Consider the following 23960-nt stretch of genomic DNA (forward strand, 5'->3'; position numbering starts at 1 on the left):
TCCCCAATGTATTATATATATTGTTATATTCTTTTTTTATTTTTTTTTTATTTGCTAAGAAGACAGTGTCTTTTCTCCCCAGGGGAATAATTTAGAATTTTTTTTTTTAAGTAGTGAAAAGTACTCTCTCCCTCCAAAGTGACGCGTCTGCGCGCGTACAGTGGAGAATTCCGACGTTTCGGGGAGACACGAAGGCACCGCGCGGCCCTGTGACGTCAGCCGCTCCCCTGCGCGTCCTCCCGCAGCCAGTCAGAGGAGGGATGATGCTCTGAGCGCAAGACTGCAGCATCTTCAGCGACTCACCGAGCAGGACAAAACGTCTCTTTTCTCCGCGTACTTTCCTCCAAGCCCCGCGTCTCCGGACACCTCCTCGCGCCCCCCGGGTGTCGTCACGCTCGGAGCCAGGACAGGATCACAAGAAAGAAATAATACTTATCTCGGATTTTCCTTTTGTTTTTTTTGTTTTGTTTTCTTTTTTGGATCATCATTATTGCTTGAGCCGACTTTCCCTGTTTTCTCTTCTCTTCCTTCGCTCCTCGGGTGATTTGGTCTTTGTCTTTTTGTTTTTGTTTTGTTTTATTTATTGTTCCGTTTCGCAGAGGAGCGCCACCATCCTGCACTGCCTGACATGAGCGGAATGATACACATATCCTAGCACGCATATCCGACAGTTGATGGGAGATTGAAGCTCCGTTTGCACGCTTTTTTTTTTTACGAAGACGCTCCATCCGCAGAGGTTTCGGATTTTTTTGTCCATCTCTCTCTCCTTCTCTCGCTCTCTCTTTCTGAGCCGCTCCTGCGTTTCCTTCGCTTTCTTTCTGCGCAGCATCTCTCCGTTACGCACAGCGCACCACGGAGAAACGCGCAGCAGAACCGTAAGAAACGGGCGTACTTTTCCGATTCCCCAAATCGCTCTTGCCTTCTCCGAGGACTCGTCTGCACGGCTACGCTGCGTAAAAAGAGAAAGAAAAAAAAGAAAAAGAGAGAGAAAAGGGGGGATTTAAAACGCAAACGCAGCCCAAGCATCCAAGAGCAAGCTCGAGAAAATGATGGCCGGCGGAGCAGTACAGCAAAACGGCATTTTCTCAAATCCTCACCATCACAATCAACAACCGCACATGGAGTCCGACCCTCCGGACTCGCGCAAGAGACCGCTGGAGACCCCGACGGAGGCCAGCAGCACCAAGCGCACGAACACGGGAGGTAAGAGCGGCGATGGGGGGGGGGGGGGGGGGGGGGGGGGGGGGGGGGGGGGAGCGGGGCGGGCACAGCTCGTGCGGGGGTCTCGCTGAAACGTGCATGGCGGAGAGCAGGTTGATGTAGGCGAAACCGAAGCATTGGCGACTGTTACACAATTAAGAAACGTAGGTTCCAGCCACCGAGCTTCTTCTATTCAGACGCTTTTTTTTCTTCTTTTTTTTTTTTTTTAAATCGCCTCGCCATGAGCGGCGGTCTTTTTCCATCAGCATTAGAATAATCACGGCTCGCTGCTTTTGATGGAAAGGAAACAATGAGAAAGGGGGATTTGGAGGGAAGTCGTCGGGTTCCCTTCTCGAATCACCAGAGACGCACCGAAATACGGTGTATTAGTATTTTTTATTTTTTTTTAGATTATTATTAGAATATTTTTTTAATGCGTCTTTATCTTGACTCGCGGCCATGCTGGGGCCACAATCAGGATGTAAACAAGTGAAAGCCAGATCAGGCTGGAAGCGAGTGCGTGATCGCAGTGGGTTTCATCCCGTCGACGGATGACCTTGTGATAATCTCACACATCAGCCACCATCGCCGCTTTGTGAACAATTATACAAGCGGATAAACAAGCGAGTCGTATTAAGAAGCGGGCCCGTGGCGAAGCAGAGAGCAGCAGACAGACGCTCAATGCGCCGTATTGCACCAGCCAGCGACGCGTTATACTTTATTCTCACAATGCGTTTTATTACCAGAGGTAATTCTTCCTCCCTCGCTAAAAAAAAAAATATATATATAAATAAATAAAAATGTCTGCTGATGTTTCTTCATTTGGTTGGATGAGGTATGAACATGTCACCATGGTAATCACCATATTTGGTTTTTTTGTTTACATGCTGTCATGCGCCAAACATTCCCATCACCCGGCATTACAACCATCAGGAGCATACCCCGGCCATGCACTCCATCATGCACATTTGGACATGCAATACACCTTTCTAAATGTCACATTTACCAAACAGCACAGTGCATGTCAGCTCAGGAGAGACATGTTTTCAAAGCAAGATGATATAAATGTGAGACGAATTTTAATTTTTAGGAGACTCAGGCTGTTAAATCTGACGATAGAAAACAGGTATCAGTTGTGTAGCTGTTCTTAAGCATACATTGTAGTAACAACCATTTTAATGCCATCATTGGGCTGATAAGAGGACTGTTGAATTAAATTGTATTGCCAGATTTGATCCTTGCCAGGATTAAAACATTTATTTAAAAAAATTTTAAAAAATTGTGTAAAATGTCTTATAGCGAGGACCCTTGATTGTATTAAATGGGGTCAGCATGTGGTTTCACTGTAACCACGATTTACCTTTATTGAAACAAACTATTTATATTTAGCTCAATAAAAGGACACCAGTCAATTTGATATAGTGTGTTTGTAAACTGCTCCGTCCCTTTGGAGCACAGCAACACTTCACTGCGAACTCCTGAGCATCACCGAGTGTCGTTGCTCGGTGTATTTTTGGACGACTTTGCCCTGGCAAGGACAGAAGGGACGCTCATTTTTAACAGATTCTTAAAGTCCCTCCAGGAAACATGACGGCCGTCCTCAGGAGGAATAATTAAAGTGAGGGAGTGATGGAGAGAGAGAGAGACAGAGAGAGAGAGAGAGAAGAGGGGTGAGCTGCAGGTTAGCCAGCAGTGTTTAACCGCAGATCGATGCAGCACTCAAGGCTCCTCCTCATTATACGTAAAAAGCAAAAGTCCGGCTCTCGGGGGAACCTTCCTCCTGCCTGCGTAACAGTCCGGCCAATTGCCCATCTCCACAAATGAAAAGGTTGGAAGGATGATGATGATGATGGTGATGATGATGATGATGATGAGCACGGCCAACCAGACTTTAACTCACCGCTGCACCGCTGCCAGGTCGACACTTCCCCGGCCGGCAGCATCAGCCCGATGATCGCATCACATTTATTTCAAAGTGAACAAGTTGCTCACCCACACACACACACACACACACACACACACACACACACACACACACACACACACACACACACACACACACACACACACACACACACACACACACACACACACACACACACACACAAATACACACACACAGGCGCTTCACTACAGCCCCCTATGATAGGTAAACAGAGCTTGGCTTTAGGTCACTTGTGAAGTAAATTCTGCTTTAAAACTGTATTTTTGTTGTAATTAGCTGATCTGGGGAGCAACGATATCAATGGTTGATATTTACAGGTTGCAATTTTTTGGATTAAACTGTTTGGATTTTGCCTCAATAATTTAATTTTCAACCAAGCGGCGACTAACAAACAGAGGCGACACTTTCCTCTATGTTTTTTGCATCTATAGTTTTTCAAGTCCATCACAGTGGTAAAGTTAACAGTCAAAAAAGTGCTGCTATAAGAGATCATAATATTGGTTGTTTCTCTGTATGATTAGTTTACGACACACACTCCCCCACCCCTGTGCTTCCTCTCTCTGTAGTGGCCTTCCTGCAGCCCCTATTTGAAACTGAAGGCATTGTATTCCCTGACCAAGAAACTGAGACTCATGGTAAGACAGACTTTGATTTTGATCTTCTATTTGTTTTTATTTCTTTTTCAGTAATCTTTAACACTCTTCAATGCAGGACTCGAGTCAGCAGTCACAACACATACTGTACTTGTTGTGTTTTTGAAGGCCAAATTCTGCAAAGAGAAGTCCAAATTAGTTAGGGAGACGGTCTGACTGATATTTAAACAGGATATAAAGTAACATTTTCATTTTCTACTCATGATTCAGGATACTGCATGCTGATATTGTTTAGATTGTATGTGATCAGTTCCATAACATCCATTGCCATGCTTTTTTTTTTTTTTTTTGTACAAATTCAGTGTTTCTCTTTTGCCATGATACTCAACATTTCTGCACAGATGAGTGACCCGGTGACCTTTGACCTCATGCTAGCCATTATCATCAAAATGCCGGGGATTATGATTGCTGATGTATGTGGAAATGTTCATTCCCAGTTCACTGTGCTTGACTTTGTGCTGTATGATATCTGCAGTTTGCTGCCGCTGATGCTTTTCTCCTTTTTGTGCGACTGAAATGTTTTTTTGATCCAACAGCGACATCCTTAGAAACGTAACAAGTGTTTTGTAGTCATGTGAACCAGATCTTCTGTCTGTGAAGTCACTGAAAAGACGACGAACAAAAAAAACCAACCCAAAACCCTGATAGGATGTTTTCACGGGTAGTCCGGATGGTCGTTGTGGCGGGGTTTATGTGTGAAGAAACTGGACGGGGATTCCTGAAAGCAGGAGTCTTGTCGGCTGAATGCGGGACAACGCAGGTTGTAAATCGCTGGATTCCCTCATAAAGAGCGGCGGCTCTTAAAGACGGGTGGATCAGTGAGGAGCTGCTGTTGTCCCACCGCCCCGACCCCCCCCCTAATCCACCAAACCAAATTCATTGTTATCTCTGCACCTCCTCGAACTCCAGCAGCCCCCCCCCCCTCGCCTCAGTATGAAAGGAATCCAGATTTCCTCTCATAGCGTACATTTATGATTAGAGACAACTTAACAAGCTCGTGGTTAATATTTGATTACGTTTCAAACGGTTACATTCAGATTATACACAAAGACTTCATCACAATATGTTAAAATGTCATAATTCCCTCATGTGCAATCTTTGGAGGTGTTTTTATTTGTTTGGGATTTTTTTCTCTTCTTTTTTTTTTTCCCTGTGTGCCTGTCTCTTTAAGAGGCAAAGATTACTACGCTTTTTCATCATCTTTTTCTCCTGCTGGATATTCGGTACCGCACCATTGGAAGCACAAAAAACCACAACAAAACATGCAGAAAATTCTGGCGTAGTGTGCTGTGACTTTTGTTGCCGATTTGGCAAACCATCCCTGCAGGGATCAAAAAAAGCTGCGATGGATTGACCAGTCAAAGCGGAGGGGATTTTGGTAAAAAACACAAAATGGAGGGGATACCCATCGGCAGCAACACACTGAACCTCGTCTGAAATTATTTTATTTTAATTATTACTTGAGCCACATGTTATGAGCAACCCCGTTTTATTGTCTTAATTTCTTTGAATCAAAACAAAAAAAAAGTGCGAGTGACACCGAGTTCGACGAGAGTTTATCTTGAGCTAAAAGCTTTTACGTGATCGGAAAGAATGAATTAAATCTCCTTAAATACGACGTTCAATCAATTCATTTGCCAAGGACGATTAAACATACGGGGGCTCCGTTGAAGCTTGTTTCACCACTTCTGACGTTGGCAGGTTTTCAGGTTTATGCATGGGTTTAACTTTTTGCCGTGGACCTCCCAAATAAAAGGTGCATTAAGGTTTTTTTGTGGGTGGACAACAACACATTTGGTTAAAAACAAGCAACAGAAAACATGCCGTAGACTCTGGAGTCATTTCTTTAGAGAATTGTTTCTGAACAAGCGGACCGGACAAAATGTGTAAAATAAATGTATTTAAAAATTGGACTGACGCTGAGCTGTCGCCACACTTTTTTTTAGTGGAAATCCTCTGACGATTACAAGTAAACGGCAAAAAACATCAAGAAGTTGTGTTTTAATCAAATGTACATGAGTTCCTCTCAGTTTACTGCTCTTTAACTTCCATTCTGCATCAGAAATATCCCGTTGTGCTTTATTACACCAATCACATCCTGCTTTTATGCCTTTTATGAGTGTAAATCTTGGCATTAAGTGTTCCAGAAGCAGCGGCCGTATAGATATAGATGGAAAAGCAGAATTCAGCTCACAGTCAGTTAAAAGTCTCCGCCGACACTCTGAGCTGAATCTGTCACTGACCACTGGACCCGCCAGCAGCCTTTCAGCCTGATAGAAAGGAGTCCGGTTTGAAACAAAATGCAGCTTCCAGGGGAAAAAGAACCGCTTGTATAAGCCATTAACAAGTCTTATGTAAGCGCAAAAATAAATAAATTGGATGTATTTTTTTTTTCTTTTTTTTCTTTTTATGTAGGTGGTGAGCTCACCGACATACGAGTGGGCCACTTACAGGTTTAAAAAGGGGTGGGAAGAAAAGTTTGCTTGTTTTCGTTTCTTTTCTACGTTCATCACTTTGTGTTATAGGAAAGTGGTCGTCTCTTCTCTTCTGTGTGAGATGTAATACGTTCATCTAGTAAATGGATGGACTGGGGCCTCCATACGCCCTCGATGGTGACGTGACGGGACTCAGACGTGTGTGTGTGTGTGTGTGTGTGTGTGTGTGTGTGTGTGTGTGTGTGTGTGTGTGTGTGTGTGTGTGTGTGTGTGTGTGTGTGTGTGTGTGTGTGTTACCTCTCTCCTGCTATAAAGACTGACCTTGCGGAGACCGGTAGTTCTCGAGCCTCGACCTGATGAGGCCAGACGGCGTTTCTGAGGTTTTGTTTGAGGTCTGCGTCGGTTGTGGTGGAGGTTAGGGGTCGGACTCGCCGCAATTAATCGAAGTTAATGCACTTTTGAAGATGCTGAGGGAGATAGAGCGGTAGGTAGATGATGTATTGCACTGCTGATGGACACACACGCACGCACACACACACACACGCACACACACACACACGCACGCACGCACACACACACACGCACACACACACACACACACACACACACACACACACACACATACACACACACACACACACACACACACACACACACACACACACACACACACACACACACACACACACACACACACACACACGATCATATCGATCCCAGTTTTGCCGCCGGAGCTGAGTTCTGCATGTTTTTTGGGTCCATCCACACAGAAAGGAGGACATCTTTCCTCACACCGACCCGGCTGATGAGGAAGAAGCCAAACTTTCGGCTCTGAGCACAGATCAAGTTCATGTTATAGGTTTCATTTAAAGCACCACATGAGATCTAGTGATTTTATAGCAAAAACAAAGTAACACAGTGGCTGAAAAGCAACAGGCAGTTTCCTGCGTCGTCTGACTTTAAATGGTTTTCTTTGACACGTGGGAACATAAATTCATTCAAATTGCTCGCAGATTATTTCACAAATCAAATCCCTTCATTATATAAATGACCTTTATGAAGAGGAAGTCTCGTAAACAGTTTAACAAAAGGAATTTTCATGCCAGAAAATCGATACAGTCAGAAAACAAAAGAAAAGTGTAAAACTAAAAGTGAATGGATGTTGGTGTGAAGTGAGTTATAGATCTCACACTTGTGCTGCGGCTCGGCCGGAACACGTCGCTCTCCACTGCGGCGGCCCTGTTTTGTTCACCCTGGAGCTCCTCTCTCAACCCTCTCCTCTTCCTCTTCCTCCTCATCCATACTAATCATGCTCTACTTTAGACCATCACGACTGCGCCCTCCTCTTCCCTCTCCTCCTCCTCCTTCCTCACCCTCCTTCGCCCATCGCGCCGTCCTCCTCCCGCCCCTCTTTCATCAATCGCCGGCTGCCATTGACGACGCTCGCTCTGCAACTGTTTCCCCGAGGCCGCCGATCGATTCGCTGCCGCCGTCGGCAAGAGTCGGCCACCAGTAGCTGCAGCTCTCCTCCTCCCCCTCCCCCTTCTCCTCGATCTCCTTTTTTTTGTTTTTTCTATCCACTGCGTCAAACTAAAAAAAAAAAAAAAGAAAAGAGAAAAAAAAAAAGGCAGCCATTGTACAGGGTGGGGTGAAGGCGCCGAGAGGTGGTAACAGTTCCTCAAATGGAGGCGCGGGATTGGCGGAGCGAGATGTCGGTCGTGGCGAGCCGCTCTCTGATAGGTGAGGAGAGCAGGGCGGCGATAAATATGGATGAGGGGGCGATGAAAGGGCCGTCGCAGGGAGGACGACGACTTTGAAAGGAGCCACCCCCACCACCGCCTCCACCCCCCCAGATCCCTTCCCCATCCCCCTGAAACGGGCTCGGACCGGGAACAATACACACCGATTATCACACACACACCCACAGAATGAGGGAAAGAAGCCGCCTGCTTCGGTTATCTTTGTTCGCTGCGCCGCCGCTGCCACCGCGGCGGCGTCCACTTCGATTTCTATGCAGACACCATGATGACGGCGAAGGTTTCAGTGATGGAGGCCGCCGATTGGCTCTCCGCTAAATCTCTATTCAAACTGAATTCCAACGGCAGGAGGTTTGTTTGTGTGACAAATTACGCAGTTGGCTTTCTCTTTCTCTCTCTCTCTCTCTCTCTTTCTCTCTCTCTCTCTCTCTTTCTCACTGTTTTTGTTTTCTTTCAGTCACTTTTCCATCTGCTGTCACGCAAGCTAACAAATTATTAGAAATCCAAAAAGAAACTTTCTTCTTTCCATCATTTTATTTCTGTCGATTTTAAACACAAACCAACTCTGATTGTGAAGCACAGGCTGCGATCACCAAGGGAGCATCGTTCCAATCAGGCCACCGGGTTCCATCAGTTTGTATGAAGTTACACTCTGAGAAACCACTTTTTTATGTTCTCGTTTCTCCTCTAAATATTTGATGATTTATGCGGCTCGCATGAATTTAGAGTGATGAAATTATTTTTATTTTAAAAAGAAGAAGTGGAACGCCGTCTGCACGGCGAAATGTCAAATCCAAATTGGCTTGAACGGCATGGGAAAAGGGGAGGATCGAGGCGGAGGGAATGATAAAAATAGAGAGATTTGCTCCTGCTTGCCTTCCTCCACCAGCGCTCGGTGTATATGGGGGACGATGGCGGTCTTTCAGAGCCAAGACAGCTGGTCAGAGGCTCACTGCTGGAGAGCTTCACTTGTGTGTGTCTGTGTGTGTGTGTGTGTGTGTGTGTGTGTGTGTGTGTGTGTGTGTGTGTGTGTGTGTGTGTGTGTACTACCTTCCAACAAAAGAGAAAAGCACTGAAGGGGGGGTGTTAGACAAAGCCTGCTCCCTTTAACTCTCCCTACTTAGGGGAGATGAATATTTTCCAACTCCCCAGAGCTCCGAGCCGCCATACCAGACCCCCCCGCCCCCCGCCCCCCATTCATCGGCTAAAGCTGTGTTCACACTAATACACTTAAGACCCCCTCCCCTCCCTGATGTGGGGTTCACATTTACATTTGACCCATATGAGTTTATAAGGGCAGATTGTGACATCAGATCCATGGTATCTATGTTTACAGCTTTCAGTAGTTCCTCCTTATATCTGGGGGTGAACTCATATGTCTGTTCCTGCTCCTCTGTTTTACTGCCGTTGTAACTTGGACCGGAGATGTTGAGATCGACACTCATCCAAGTGGGATTTGAACCCAAGACCCTGAGAACTTAACCTGATGCGCCAGCAAGGGGGCTCTATGTATGTAGGTATGGTAGGACCCGCCCCCAGCCCCCCTAAATGAAGCAATGATAATAGAATAGACAATAAAAAGACATGTTTATGTCTATTCTTTAAAAAGTGTATTGGAGATAAATTAAATTGATAAAATACGTTTTAATGCGAAACTTAAAGCCTCTAATACAAGAAAAGACTTCATTTCTCTGTCATTGGTCAAAAAATGCTTTGTTTTGAATCAAATTCGTTTGTCACTTTCTGGATATTTAGGAAGAAATCTTTCTGTTGAAACGATGTTTGGCTTTGAGATGAGCTTTATCAGACACTTTCTCCCGTTTTAATTATTCCTGCATATTTGTATGATTTGTAGGCGTGACAGCAGCAGCAATCAACACATTTATAGAAACGCTGACCTTTATCAGAGACACTTTCCTGTTGCAGCTCGACAGGCTTTTGTTGCCTTATATATCCTCAGACTTAAACACAGAGTCAGCTCTCATACCGTGACCTTTATTCTGACGCAACTTCTGATAGAAATTAACTTTGTTCTCCTGAAACAAACAACTTTTTAACCTATTTATTGTTTTGTTTTTTTCAGTTGTACTACAAATGATGGATGGTATAGATACATACGAGACATGACGCCTAAGGAATTTTATTGAAATTTAAACGATCCAATAAAACGTTGTTGTTGATGGTAAAACGATTGGAGTTGTTGTACAGGTGTCTTTTTTACCTGCATCGTTTAATAAATTCCAAAGTTAAAGTCTCTTCTTTTCACTAAATTTCACGAAAGTTAATCTACTTTTAAAAGGCAGTTTGGGAAAACTACGATGCACTAAATAGCAATAAATAAATGCATTTGGACCTATGTAACCTGGCAGGAACTATTAAATAAAGCACGTCGTTTTAAATGAGCTGTTTAACATGGACGGATAGATGCTTTATTGATCCTGAGGGAAATTCAAGTTTTCAGCAGCCCACATGCAACAACAAACAGGCAGGTTCTTAACCAGATGGACATTCACACTAATGGTTAGTCCACAAAAACACTTTACAAACATTTACAGTATTTTTCAAGCCAGTAGGTGTAGTCAACGACATTCCACAGTCACGATGGATCACTATGATCACGACTGTGACGTCCCAGCTGAGATATGACGCACGAGTGTGAATTTAACGTAAGTATATAAAGTATGAATTTAAACTGAGCGTAGAAATCCTGATTGCCAGCGGCGGTGTTTTAAACCTGATTTCCACCATCGACAGTCAGACAGCCATAAGCTATTTTAAATGTAGATATTTTCTTGCTCAGCTCTGGACATGACTGTGGCAGTCGAAGTGGATTATCTGGTGTGGGCTCTGGAGGACTGAAGATTTCATTTCCTTGAGAAAACTTGGGGGGGTGGGGGGGGGGGTCCGCTTCTGCTGGGGTGATGTTGTTGGCGTGACGAGTGTTTGGGAGTGCCACACGTAACCTTCGCCGACACTCCGCTGGCCCGCAGACACCAGATCCCAGGATTTAAACCCACCAATCCCCCGGCATCGGGAGCCTATTCTGGGCCTGCGGGGGTCTTAGCAACCGATTGGGCTGTTTACTCATCCAGTTACATTGTTGTGGAGAAAGGTTTGTCATTTATTGGAAGCACAGCCTTCTCGTATCGAGCCAAAGACACTTCGGCGTGGACGTCCAGTAGTTTTTGCACCATTTGATGAATCCTGGTATCACTTTGACACTTGTGTCTAATCCTTGTTTTAAATATCAGACCATGACCCTCACAGTCGGTTCATTACCGACTTTCTCACAGACACGTTTTCAATCCGTTATTCAGAAAAATCTCTACTATTTCTGGAATCCTCTCAACGGGCACAAGGAAAAATATGTGCACTTCCTGTGTGAGTTGTAGCTGCAGGGACTTGTGAACGCCTAGAGGAGTGAAAACAAAAAGCTCCACCAAGGAACCCTGTAGTTACTCAGCTGCAGACGCACAAACACACACATTGTTATCCAGTACTCTACAATACATTGGGTTTTTATTTTTTAAAGGGGGTCATATTACAGATCAACACCTGTTTGTCGTCGGACAAAACAGGGCAGCTTTAATCCCACAATGCAATTTAAAGTGTTTCACATTAACCAACATGTAAAGTTAGCGAGGTAAATATGGATTAAAATCAAGGAAAGATAAAAACGGAAATGCCCGGAAATAACAAAGAAAAGAAAAAAAGGCAAAAATAAGAAATAGAACAATTAACAAGAGCTGAAAAGTTCAAGGGTTAAAGATACTTTAATTAACCGTTCTTGTCACAATCCAGTGCTCTTCGCCTGATTGGCCAAATATGTCGACATGCATGGAAACATCATTTATTGCATTAATTTGACTGCAAATATCACAATGATGATACGTTTGCAATATGTTGTGCAGCCCTGTTAGTGTCAGTTGTTTGGCTGGTATTTACGTCCACAACTGTTATGATGTTGAAATATGTCAAAATACGACTTTATACTAAAAATACTAGATGATATTTATTTATATACTTCTCCGCTCCCCCATAAAGTCAGAAATTCCCACTTGATCATGAATGCACCGTTACATTGCTGCCTGTTCCGGAACCCACCAAACTTCTCCCAATAACAATGATAGTTTCTGACAGATAAAACAGTGAGAACTAATCAGTAACAAGCAGCACTGCTGTAATTATGGTGTTTGTCTTGTTCTTATTTGGACTGAAAGTTTACATGCTCATTATGCTGTCAGCGTGAAGGAGCCGCTGCACATGGAGGGAGGTGGGGTGAGGTGGTGGCGGGGTAATGTGTGTGTGTGCGTGTGTGTGTGTGTGGAGGGGGGGTGTTTGACAAATCTTCATATCAAAAAATGGTAGAAAATAGTAGCGTTGAACAATGAGCCCGACATCATGCTGATGTTCCCATTCAGCTCACTGCTGAGGTGGTTTCATCAGAGAAATTCCCCATACGAGTGGCAGAAAGTTTTTTTTTAACCTTTGGTTACCAGTTGTTACTGTGAAGGAGAGAGCTGCAGAGCCGCTACGTGCAGCTCAGTTACTTTTCCAGTAAACTCCTGTTTGACGTAAGAGGAGTGCCTCATCAATTCTGAACTCACGGCAGCAGGATGGATCTTTGCTTAGAATGCAACATCAGCATCCTCTTGTCTCGACAGTCGCTGCATAAATACGTGTTAGATTCCACTGCTAAGGACTTTGTGTCTCTGCATTATGGTAGTTTATCTTTTTGGTTGCCTTTCAAGTAAGCACTAACATCTAGATTATAGAGCATCTTCCTCCACTAACATCCAGATTATAGAGCATCTTCCTCCATTACATGCAGATTATAGAGCATCGTCCTCCACTAACATCCAGATTATAGGGCATCTTCCTCCACTAACATCCAGATTATAGAGCATCTTCCTCCACTAACGTCCAGATTATAGGGCATCTTCCTCCACTAAAATCCAGATTATAAAGCATCTTCCTCCTCTAACATGCAGATTATAGAGCATCTCCCTCCTCTAACATGCAGATTATAGAGCATCTTCCTCTTCTAACACGCAGATTATAGAGCACCTTCCTCCTCTAACATCTAGATTATAGAGCATCGTCCTCATCTAACATGCAGATTATAGAGCATCTTCCTCCAGTAACATGCAGATTATAGAGCATCTTCCTCCTCTAACGTACAGATTATAGAGCATCTTCCTCCCACTAATTGATGTAACGTCAGTGAACATAAGATCTAATATACTGGCACATCATTTTAGCGATATTTCTCGATCTGTTAGTTTGCTTTTTTTTCTGCATCTGTAGAGAAAAACTGAACTTTTTCCACAAAACTTTGCAGGTCACCCTGAGACAGTTTGCTCAAACGCCCACAAGCTTTTTTTTTTTTTTTTTACACCAGCACTTTTTAATTTGCTGAGCTGTGAGGGGGGATAACGTGTGGGTGAGAGATGCGTGACCTCTATTGGATTTCCAGGTCAGCGTTGACACTGACGGGTCAGACATGACGGCAAGAGCCTGCAGCTGCTTATTATGTTTGGACGGATCAGCGCGCAGGAGCATCACCTGTAGCCGGGGGGGGGGCTGACATGCTGAATGGAGCACGGGGCTATAATTACATAGAATTAGCATTTGTGGCCATGACAGGTAGATAGATGAGGTTTGGAAATGGAAACAAATTTGGCAAAAATGAACTTTTACATTAATTTCTCAGTGATAAAAAAATATACTGATCTCGCTCATCTTTATGTAGGCCAAGATGAATTCTATCCAAAACCTTTATTGTAGAAAGATTTTTTTTATTCTTGATATAGAAACAGGAAACCATGATTAATCTAAATAACTTCAGCGTGAAGAAATGTGATCATTTTGAAAACCGGAAGAGTCAGTTCAATATATTTATGAAGAACAAAGTACAGCTATTCTTCCTCAAACGCAGGGAGGAAAAGTAATCTTTGACACTCAACTTTGCACCTCAACCTGTATTTATCGTAAAACTTCAGCGATCCTGCGTGTCGTCAACTAAAAGTGCATTTTGTTTTGCTGGGAAAACGCGAAAAAACATTAATAATCCCAGTTTGCAGAAATAAAGAGAATTAGTCAACACAAGTCTGACATATCTTCAAAGTAAGAAGTGACCCGTCACAATAGTATTTTGTTTCCCTCAACAATCAGAGTTGCGTTTATTTGAAGTGACCAACAACCTTTATTCCAGCATGGATGCAAACTTGTGTCACACTGTGAAATCTCCTCCTGAAATCTGCTGCTGTCGCTCGTCAGAGCTGCTGCAGAGTAAAAGAGGCTCCTGAATGTCACACAGTCTCCGAGCTTTACCGTTCAAACGAGAACCAACATCAAGAGAAACAGAAATTTCGAAAGGGTTTGCAGACTTTTATTTTTTATCAGTAGATGCATTTGATAAAAGTTGAGGGACTTTGATGAAAACTTGTAAACCGTGCTGCAGTGTGGGAGGAGGAAGAGGAGGAGGAGGAGGCAGCTTGTGCATCGCGGCTTTTAATATGGACATTGGTATTTCAGAAAATTGAGTCATGGCAGTTGTCAAAGCTGCTCAAGGCTTATTTCCAAATGTGATCCGGGCTGTGTTGCGTAACTCACCTAAAAAACCTCGACAGTGGCCGACGAAGAGGAGGATGGAAATCTGCTGTTTCCTTTATCAGCGCCGCACACGGGCGCACCTGAAATCCTCATCTCAGTTGTTAACTGTTTGTCATCGTGCACTTTTGGAGAATCTTAAGTTTGACTCCTTGGAGTTTGATCCCGTCTCGTCATGCGCAGCATTTAAAAATATACTTTTTAATGCTCGCCATGGTAACGTGCACAAGCGTTGCCATGCAACAGATAACAAGTGACGAGCGCGAGTCGCTCATTACATCCTCTAATATAAGAGATGAGTCACGTCAACAAGGTGCGTGGAGGCTTGTTTATGAGACGTCGGAAACGACCTGCTGGCGGAGGAGGCGTCTCCGAGCGTGATGGCTCTATCCATGTGTGTGTGTGTGTGTGTGTGTGTGTGTTTCATATTTACCAATTCCCCTGCCTTATTAATACGGGCCGGTTATAATTAGATAGCCTCCATCTAAAGCAGGTCAGTCCAAGGCTTCCTACTCAAAGTGGGTCACTGCAGAGAAAATGGGAGGTGACTTAGATTGAGAAGGAAGGAAGGAAGGAAGGAAGGGGGAGGGAGGAGGGGAGGGGAGGATGAACAGAAAGGTAAGGAGGAGAAAACAAAAGACAGTTTCAGGACCGTCATGTGACGGTTTCTGGAGCCGGGGAACAAAGTGGCGCTGTGAGCATTGTTAAAATCTCAGACAGCAAGTTCACAGTCACGTCACCGCTGCTGGCGTTTCACCACTCGCCTAACAAGCATGCAGTCATCAGATACGCTTAACAATCAGTCAGTCTTAATAAAAAAACATATAGTGAAGCTTAACTAGCTCGTATTAATGAAAGTCAATGTTTTTCTTTTTTATTATTGGTGTGTTGTAGCAGCTTGTTCAGCAGTTCAGATCCTGTTGACACCAGAATGATCGATTTGAAAACTGCAGAAACACTGAATATTGTGCTCAATAACATCGTCGATCAACAGACACGCAGAACTATTTACTACGACCGTAGTTCAGGACTGCAAGTTTCAGGAATAAAGCAGTTTTTCCTTTTTATATTGAGACCAGTGCGTTTCCAAAACCTCATCGTTTTCTTTCCACAAAAAGCCTAATTTTCCGAGATTCTCAACACCATGATCATGTAAACAAGCGTCCAAATTTCAACTCAAGCGTTCCCGTTTTCACTACAAGACGTCCTTTAAAACTGAACAAACCTGCTGAGACGCCTTCACAACGTATGAATGAGTGAATGAATGAACGTCTTCTATCTTGTGGAATATTTGCAGGTTTGCTGCCTTAATGCTCCACCTGCTGCAGTTTATTAACGTCCATATGGATTTCAGTATTAAGGCTGATTCAGGCTCAGTGTGTAGAAACATTGTGTGCTTGTAACCGTGTAACTTCCTTCAGTCTGGCTGTTAACTCACATGAAGGTGGTGCTTAAGTTGTAATTGAGAAAAAGGCCGAGTCGGAGGCAGCAGTGGTTTGTGAGGCTGGTAAAAAAAACAACTTAAAACTCTTTAACACTTCCCATCACTAATATATGTGCAAATTGACCTTTTTATTTAATACTTCACAGATGAATGCATCAGTCAAGAGCATGAAGATTCTTTTCTAATGCAAAAGTGCCAACAACTGTGGAGAAACACTACAGACTAAGAAAAATTGTATTTTGTTCCTGTTCAATTTTTCTGCATTTCCTACCATTGTTTTCTGTTTTGTTTTGAAGGAAACATAAACAGAGGCGGAAGTTACCAAATATAGTCACTTCCACCCTCAATTCCCCCTCCTTCTCTGGACGCAGTGCAGACATACATTAATGAGCCTTTAGGGTGAAAAAGATCACGATCAAAAGAGAAATAATGTGCAGATCGATGTGAAAAAGTTGGACAGGCGAAGCTCCAACTGACAGAATGGCTCAACATCTTGTGGTTCAATCAAACATGACCCAGAAGCCTCGCGCAAACTAGTCGAAAACTTAATACGCAGCATGCCGAAGCTTTTATCCCAGTGAGGATTGAGGAGAGGGTCATTATCACGTGGTTATTTTACAGCCTTTTTTTTGGAGGGGGGGGATCCTCTTAATTTAGCGCAGAATCACGGTGAGACGCCGCCGGGCCTCATAATGCACTTGAGGGAAATCAGATTAACGTGAGCTTTTTAACGCAGCCGGCCAGAATATTATTGGCCGGGTCAGCGGGAAGGTAAACTGAGGTTAGGATGGTTTTTCTCTTCTTTTCATCCATGTGCGAGCCGCCTGCAGTGTGTATTTCATCACTCGCCGAGCCGAGGATAGGGCCGGGGAGTGTCGGGTTTCCTGCTTTGACTTGGCTGAGGAGTGTGAGGCGAGAGCCGAGCCCACCCAGCAACACCGCCGTCCCTCGCTCCGATGTGCAGATCGCCCGGAGGAGCGGCACCAGGGTTTGGCCATTGCAAAAAAAAAAGAAAAAAAGAAAAAGATGGAGGGATGAGTTATTTTCTTGGATCTTTGCAGTGTTTGACAGAAAAACAAACTTCATTTGAGGAGGAATGCAGTGTGCAATATCAGAACATGTTTTAGTTTTAGTAACAAGAACTAAACCTTCTGTCATTGTTGTGGCAACGCAGTGGTTCTTCATTTTTGGAGGGTGTGGGAAGTTTTCACCAGTTCACCCCTAAAAACTGCCAGATGTTTGATTGAGGGCTGCACGGTGGTTAGAAGATGGCTGCTTTGAGGTCTTTGTGTGGAGGTTGCATGTTCCACCTGAGCACGCAAGGTTATTCTGCCAATCTAAAAACCTGGTGTCTTAAAGTCCAATAAAGCAGTAAAGACACGGATCACAACTTTGGATTCACCGAGTTTCAGGTCCAGTAAACTGTAAACGTCCGTAGCATTTGGCCTGTTTCCACGGTTGGAAAAGAACATTTTTTGTTCCCCATTTCCATTTAGACACAACTTTTCTGAAACTATCAGATTAAGATTAGATTAGCATTTATTGTTCCCACAAGTGAGAAATTGAAGTGTCGCAGCAGCAAAGTGGACAGAGTGATTTTCACACAGATATATAGCGATATAAATAGGCAGCAAATTGGAGCAACAAATAAGTAACAACAAACAGGAGCCTCAAAACAAAAACAGGATTACAAATAGGAAAAAACCCATGAAGAGTATTTACATTGCTCAGCCAGTTGAATATTACTCAGTTTCATCTCAGTAGCACATAATAATGCACACAAGTAGAATTGAGAATTTCTTGCACATTTCTGGCACTGCCCATGAGCACTACGGTGGATCGGTTTTCTTTTCTATCTGTTCCACTGATCCACAGGCAGGGTAACGGACCGGCATAAAGGGGTAGAGGATGTAATCTTTTTGTTTCGAATTGGCAAAAGTTTTCAGATACAGTTCATTCACCAGTGAGCCTTTCACTTTCGGATAGTCCGGGACTCGGTGCACTTGGGGGGAGCTTCACACCTTCATTTGTTTCGGGTGGTGTTCACATTCACTTTTGAGACCGAACCAAACCGCTGAGAAAACGTCAGGCAATTACACCAGTTGCTGGTTTGGGGGCGCTGTCGCCTAGCACAAACACTGACCAGAGAGGAAGTAAAGAAGAAACATGGCTCATTGATTGGTCCGGACTGAAACCGGAAGTCCCGCCGCTTTAAGGTTAGTGTGGCTAGGCTAGTTAGCTTGTGGCTAATGGGTCGCCACAAACAACCGCGATATGTAGTCTTCAGAGCAGATATCAATGAGCTAATTCCTTACTACTTCTTCCTCTCTACTCCACGTCTGCCTGCAAGATATTTCCGTTCTGCGTCTGCTTCTTCTGATTCGCGCGGTTAGCTTTGTTTGTTTACTACCCAGAATGCATTTCGCACTCCGTCACCCCCCCATGTGCTAATGCTCACAGTTAAATATATATTTTAAAGCCTTAAATTACCATAATATTAAATTAATGATGCCAGATGTCTGTAAATTACTTCTCTTGTCAGTCATTGGCTGTTTTGACGGCCATTTGAACAGATGTTAGGAGACTTTTTACAGTTTTAATAGGTTGTAACAAATACACTTCCCCTCGGTATGTTTTCTTCCAAATTAGCCCTTCACATCTTTAGTTCATGATTCCCTGAAGTAGATTTGACGGAAACAGACAAACACACAAAAAACATGAAGATATATTTTTCAGTCTTTGGGAAAAATCTGCAAATAATGAATTTCTCTACATCAGTTAACCACAGTCAATTAAGATTTACAGTCATCCACTATGAACCGATGTTCTAATCCGCAGCTTTTAAAGAGTGTCCTGTGGAAACACTGTGTTGTCAGCAACTGAGCCGCAGTATTCCACAATAGTTCAATATTGAGTTACTGTAACTACCCGCAAACAGTGTCCACACAGAATCCCAACTACTGGGAAACTTGGAGAACAAATCAAAGTCTTGGCCTTCAAATAATGCAAAGTGAGTGAAAAAAAATCCAGTAGTTCAATGTAAATAAACAAATGAGCGTGTGATTAAACTGTTGGGCATCGCTGCTCCTCGTCGCGTCTGACCGAATGCAGAATCACACAGCTGTGAGAAAAAGTCTGATCCTATCATCCACAATAGGTGAAAACACCTGTGACGGGTGCTAAAAGCATTAGGTGGTGATTGCATAACTCCCCAGCGTTTGAGTCACTGCTTGATGACCAAAGCGTGAATTTTTCTGGCTCGATTGTACGTTTTCCGCCTCTCCCGTTACTTTTAATGCTCCTTTTAAGGCCGGAGACGAGCGAGAGCTTCTTCAGAAAGACTCTACTCATCAAACTCTGAGCCGATCCTCCTGCTGTTGCGTGTGACAGGTGTTTTATGAGCCAATAAAACTCATTTAATTATAATCGGTTTAACCACAATATTACAAATCTTGTGCCTGATTGTGCCTGCTTTGTGAAGCAGGAGACTCTTGTACTTTCCTGTACATAAATCCGGCCCCGTGAGCTATAAGGAGCCTAAAAGTATCCTTCAAGTGACCTTGGAACAGCTCCAGAATGACTCGGACTTCAGTCAAATGTACTGATTAACAACAACTTTTAGCTTAAAGATGTTCTTATGGAAATTCCTACACTATGAGAGACCCTGAATGCAACATTAAGCGTAACATCGTGGCACCACTAACATTAGCAGTCCTGTCTTATTATTATTATTATTATGAAAATTGCACGTTTTCCTACAGACGAAGTTCATTTAAGGCCAGCAATCAACTCGCTTCGCGCCGAACGCACAGATCACAGATCACAATGTCCAGAGACGAGACAGGCTGTTATATCAAGCCGAAACAAAAAAGTTCAGACGGATATTTCACTTTGGCCTCTGCAGCCGTTCACCTGAGTAACAGACAAAAGACCGGCAGAGCTGCGAGGCTCCGAGCTCCTGTGCGAAAGTTACAATAATCCTATTTTAATCCGCCTCCTGAGGTTTCGTGGCCTGGATTATCAAATATGAAGAATGATAGTGGGATTCAGGGCCAGTTTAAAGAGACATAACACCAGAAATCTTGTTTGAAGGTGAATAATTCTGGTGTTTCAAAGAAAAGGTTTAGCAAAGCAAAGGCCTCTTAACCACGTTTGTTGGTTTACAGGCATTTTATTACATTGACTGTTTAAATATTGACTCTTAAGCACATTTCTCAGACAGAATGAAGTGCAGTATACAAAAACTACAAAACAGTACATTTCTTTGCTTAAAGCTACTTAAAGTTCACACACAAAGAACAAAGAGTTAATGAAAGCTACTGCATGAAATTGAATGATATTGAGTATTTCCTTTAACAAATCCAGCTGGAATAGAGACACAAAATAGAATATAGATAATGTAGAAGAGAAAAAATGATCAAGGTATTGTAAAACAAAATAAATTACACATATAAGATGAAATACATTGACATGCAGTGAGAACATGTGTTGAATGTCTCTTTGAAACTTGCATGAATGTAATTTAATGTAGTTTTTTAAGACACGCCCTGTTATTCTTATCACTCGCAGCCTTATAACAGATTATATATATTCTTGAATCTGGAAAAGCTTAATGTACATATTTCCTCTTGAATTTCAGAGTTGTGTATTAGACGATAGCAGTCCTTCACTAGGGGACACCAACATGTAATCACTTGGGAAATAAACAAAGGATATTATACATGTAAATCTTTTCATTTCTGTCTTTTTAGGGCTGTTTTGATGTGTAGTTTTGCAGTAAGGTTGCGAGGACGAGCGTTAGTTGCAGCGGTGTGTTGACGTTGTCGCCCTGGCAACGTGTATTTTCTGGGAGCGTTGGGTGTTTCCTCCTTCCTCTCACTGCATTGTCGGAGAAAAACAGCCGGCTGCAGCCAAAAAGGCTGCGTCAGTGTACAAAGTTGTAAGAAGAGCGTTTCTTCCTCTGAATGGAGCCACATTGATCCAAAAGTTTCTTTTAACCTTTTCTCTGCTTCAGTTTGTAATTCTTTAACAAAGCAAAACCAAAAAACCGAACCATGAATATTAAAGCTGTGTTTTCACTCGAATTGGTTGATGTACAAATTCCCAAAACACGAATTGAAATGTCAAACTTTATTGAGTCACCCAGCACACCTGCGACCGTACTCGTTCTCGAATTCACATGTAAATACAACATTTGTTGCACAATAGACGGCTGCAGGAGCTTTTAGTTAAAGTGCTTTTGTTTTTGTTTGAAACTCTGGCTTGACTTCAGTGGATCTGCACGGAGCACAGCTGGAATACGGCGCGGGATTGTGTGAGAAATATCACAGGCGACGAGGTGAAATCTGCCTAAACTTTTGGATTTCCGACGCTTTCATTGTGAGAACGAAATTACCATCAAAATAGACGCTTCCATGTTTACCTGTGTGAATCTGACAGTGCAGGATGAGGACTGATCCAGAAATTAGCAGCTTTTTCCACGTTTGTCTCTAAAGAATAGTCAATTAGTGGGGACAGTGCGGTGGCCCAGAAGGGTCAACATAACAGCAAAAGCCACAGCACAACTTTTAAAGTCACAACGCAACAACGAAAGTCACAACAAAACGTTAACCTACAACGGAGGGGACGATATTTTCTGACGGACTGTCTTGATTACGTGAAAGTTACGCTGATGCTCGATGGTTGTGATTAATGTTGTGTTTTTCACAAATTGGCAATGTTAGTCACTGTTACGCTTTATTAAACTGAATTTGTGGGTAAACTTTTGTGTTCTTCTGGGCCACCGTAGAAGATGCTCTCAAATCTGTGCGTTAGCGTCGCTTATAGACTAACCCTAATGCTAGCCCAGGCTAATGCTAGTGTGTGGCATCTTTCATGGGGCTGTAAGTAAGAAACAAACCGTCGTTTAGTGAAATAGTAACAGAGCTACTCTTTTTGAAACCACAGCCTTCAATCAATCAGAATTATATTTTTGTATTTTCTGTATTTTTATTTCTATTTTTTAATATTCATTGTATTTCTTTTTTCTTTTTCTTAAATTTTTTTCTTTCTTTTTTGGGTTATTTTTCCTTCACCACACAATTTATTCATATTTCCACCAAAATGTGTACTGACATGAGGAAACACAGGATGCAGTGTTAGAGAAATTTTTTTACAAAAAAAGCCTAAATTAGACTAAAATAAATTAGAAATATGCACGACATATACATCTGATCTGACACCATATAAATAAACAAGGCTTTTCAAGTCTCCCAAGTTGTTTCTTCGGTTACATTAAAAGTCACAACTTCACTTTGTTTTTCCTTCAGATTTCATAATGGAAACGCCTCAGTAGATGTCGTGGCTCTATAGTAACGTGGTAAACACTTCATCCACACCTGTCAGTGCAGAACTACTGTGAGCAGATGCAGGAAGTTGTGGAGATTTAATCAGGTATAACAAATCACCGCCTCTCAAGATGTTTTCTTCGGAATTGGTACGATTCAACTTCACTTTGATCACCTCAGACAGCTGCTCGGAGAACAGAGGGAGGAGACTCCGCCAGCAAGTGGGGCCACAAATGTTTGAAAAAAGAAACGTATATGAGCAAAGGGAAGCACGGTTATTGGTCAGATTGTACTGTGATTATTAATTATTTTTTTTTGTTTGTTTTATTTCCTCGGGTAAACGAGTGCATCAGTGTGAAGGAAGTGGAAAAGCTAAATATTTATGTCTGAAAATTGATTTGATGGAGAAAGCACATCTTCCTCCCGTATCCAGAGTTTCCACTAATATCCCTCAATGCAGGCGAATGCAGAAGCGTTGAATCGTCTGAATCGGCTCTGTTTACATTGTCTGCACATGTTAATGAGCGTGTGCGTGTCTCGCCGTTTGAATCTGATCAGCTCTAATGGGAAAAGTGACTCGCGGCGTATTCCTCGGCTCGCTCCTCCGCCACGTGCCAAGATGGTGACGAGGAGCAGATTCCTCGGGCCCGACGCTGAAATTAGATCAGACCAATCTGGAGGGAGTGTTTACAGGCGAACGGACGTGCCGAGAAAAAAAAAAAAAAAAAAGAAAGAAAGAAGAAGAAGAAGAAGGGAGAGATAAGGCTGGCAGGGAATCATCCGATTATGGAGATAATTAGTTGTCATGGATAACAGTGGTGTTTTGATGTGATCGGGTGGATTTATGGGGCTTTGGGAAGGTGTGGAGTGGCGGCAGAGGAGGAGGGGGAGGGGCGGAGACGAAGAGGTGTAGGAAGATGGATAAATCGTCCCACTTTGGCGTAGCGATGCGGCACCGGCGAGCATCTGTTCTGTCAGACTGTGATTACTGACAAACGCTCTCCCTCCACTTCACAGTTTACAGCCGCTCAATCAGGAGATGATAACCCCGCCCTGAAACCGGGACGACTCAATAAAACAGACGGCACGCATGAGGGCAAAGGTCCAACAAAGAACGGCCCAAATATTCACTCTCGCTGTTGACGTTTGTTTTTCCCTCCCTTTTTTTTTCAGCTTTGTAGTGAAAACAACACGACCAGGAGTAGCTCTGACTTCCCTTTTCCCTATTTTCTTTTCCCCGCTGCAGAGGAAGGCGAGTACTTCCTGAAGGTTTTGATTCCCAGCTATGCGGCCGGTTCAATCATCGGAAAAGGAGGACAGACCATCGTGCAGCTGCAGAAAGAGACCGGCGCCACCATCAAACTGTCCAAATCCAAAGACTTCTACCCGGGTAAGACCCCGTTAACTCTGCTGCTGCTGCTGCTGCTGCTGCTGCTGCTGCTGCTGCTGCTGCTGCTGCTGAAGATGATGATGATGATGATGATGATGATGATGATGATGATGATGATGATGATGACGATGATGAATGCAGTTCTGGATGTTTGTGTTTGGGAAATTGAAGGAAAACCTAATTTTGAGCTTTTACACT

The 23960-nt window shown here is 43.3% G+C and overlaps 1 protein-coding gene across 2 annotated transcripts in view; it reads left to right on the top strand.

Moving 5' to 3' along the window:
* The first annotated feature begins 247 nt into the window (after positions 1–247).
* nova2 (NOVA alternative splicing regulator 2) overlaps positions 248–23960 on the top strand; it is a 90559-nt gene continuing 66846 nt past the window's right edge. Inside the window, exons 1-3 of one of the 2 annotated variants that reach the window (XM_080459414.1) lie at positions 248–1203; positions 3712–3780; positions 23619–23762. In XM_080459414.1, the coding sequence (XP_080315540.1) occupies positions 1047–1203; positions 3712–3780; positions 23619–23762 (370 nt within the window). In that variant the 5' untranslated portion in view covers positions 248–1046. The remainder of the gene's footprint in view (positions 1204–3711; positions 3781–23618; positions 23763–23960) is intronic. The other variant, XM_080459415.1, reaches the window with a different exon arrangement.

The sequence above is a fragment of the Lipophrys pholis genome (assembly GCF_963383615.2).
Source record: "Lipophrys pholis genome assembly, chromosome: 3".
NCBI lineage: Eukaryota > Metazoa > Chordata > Actinopteri > Blenniiformes > Blenniidae > Lipophrys > Lipophrys pholis.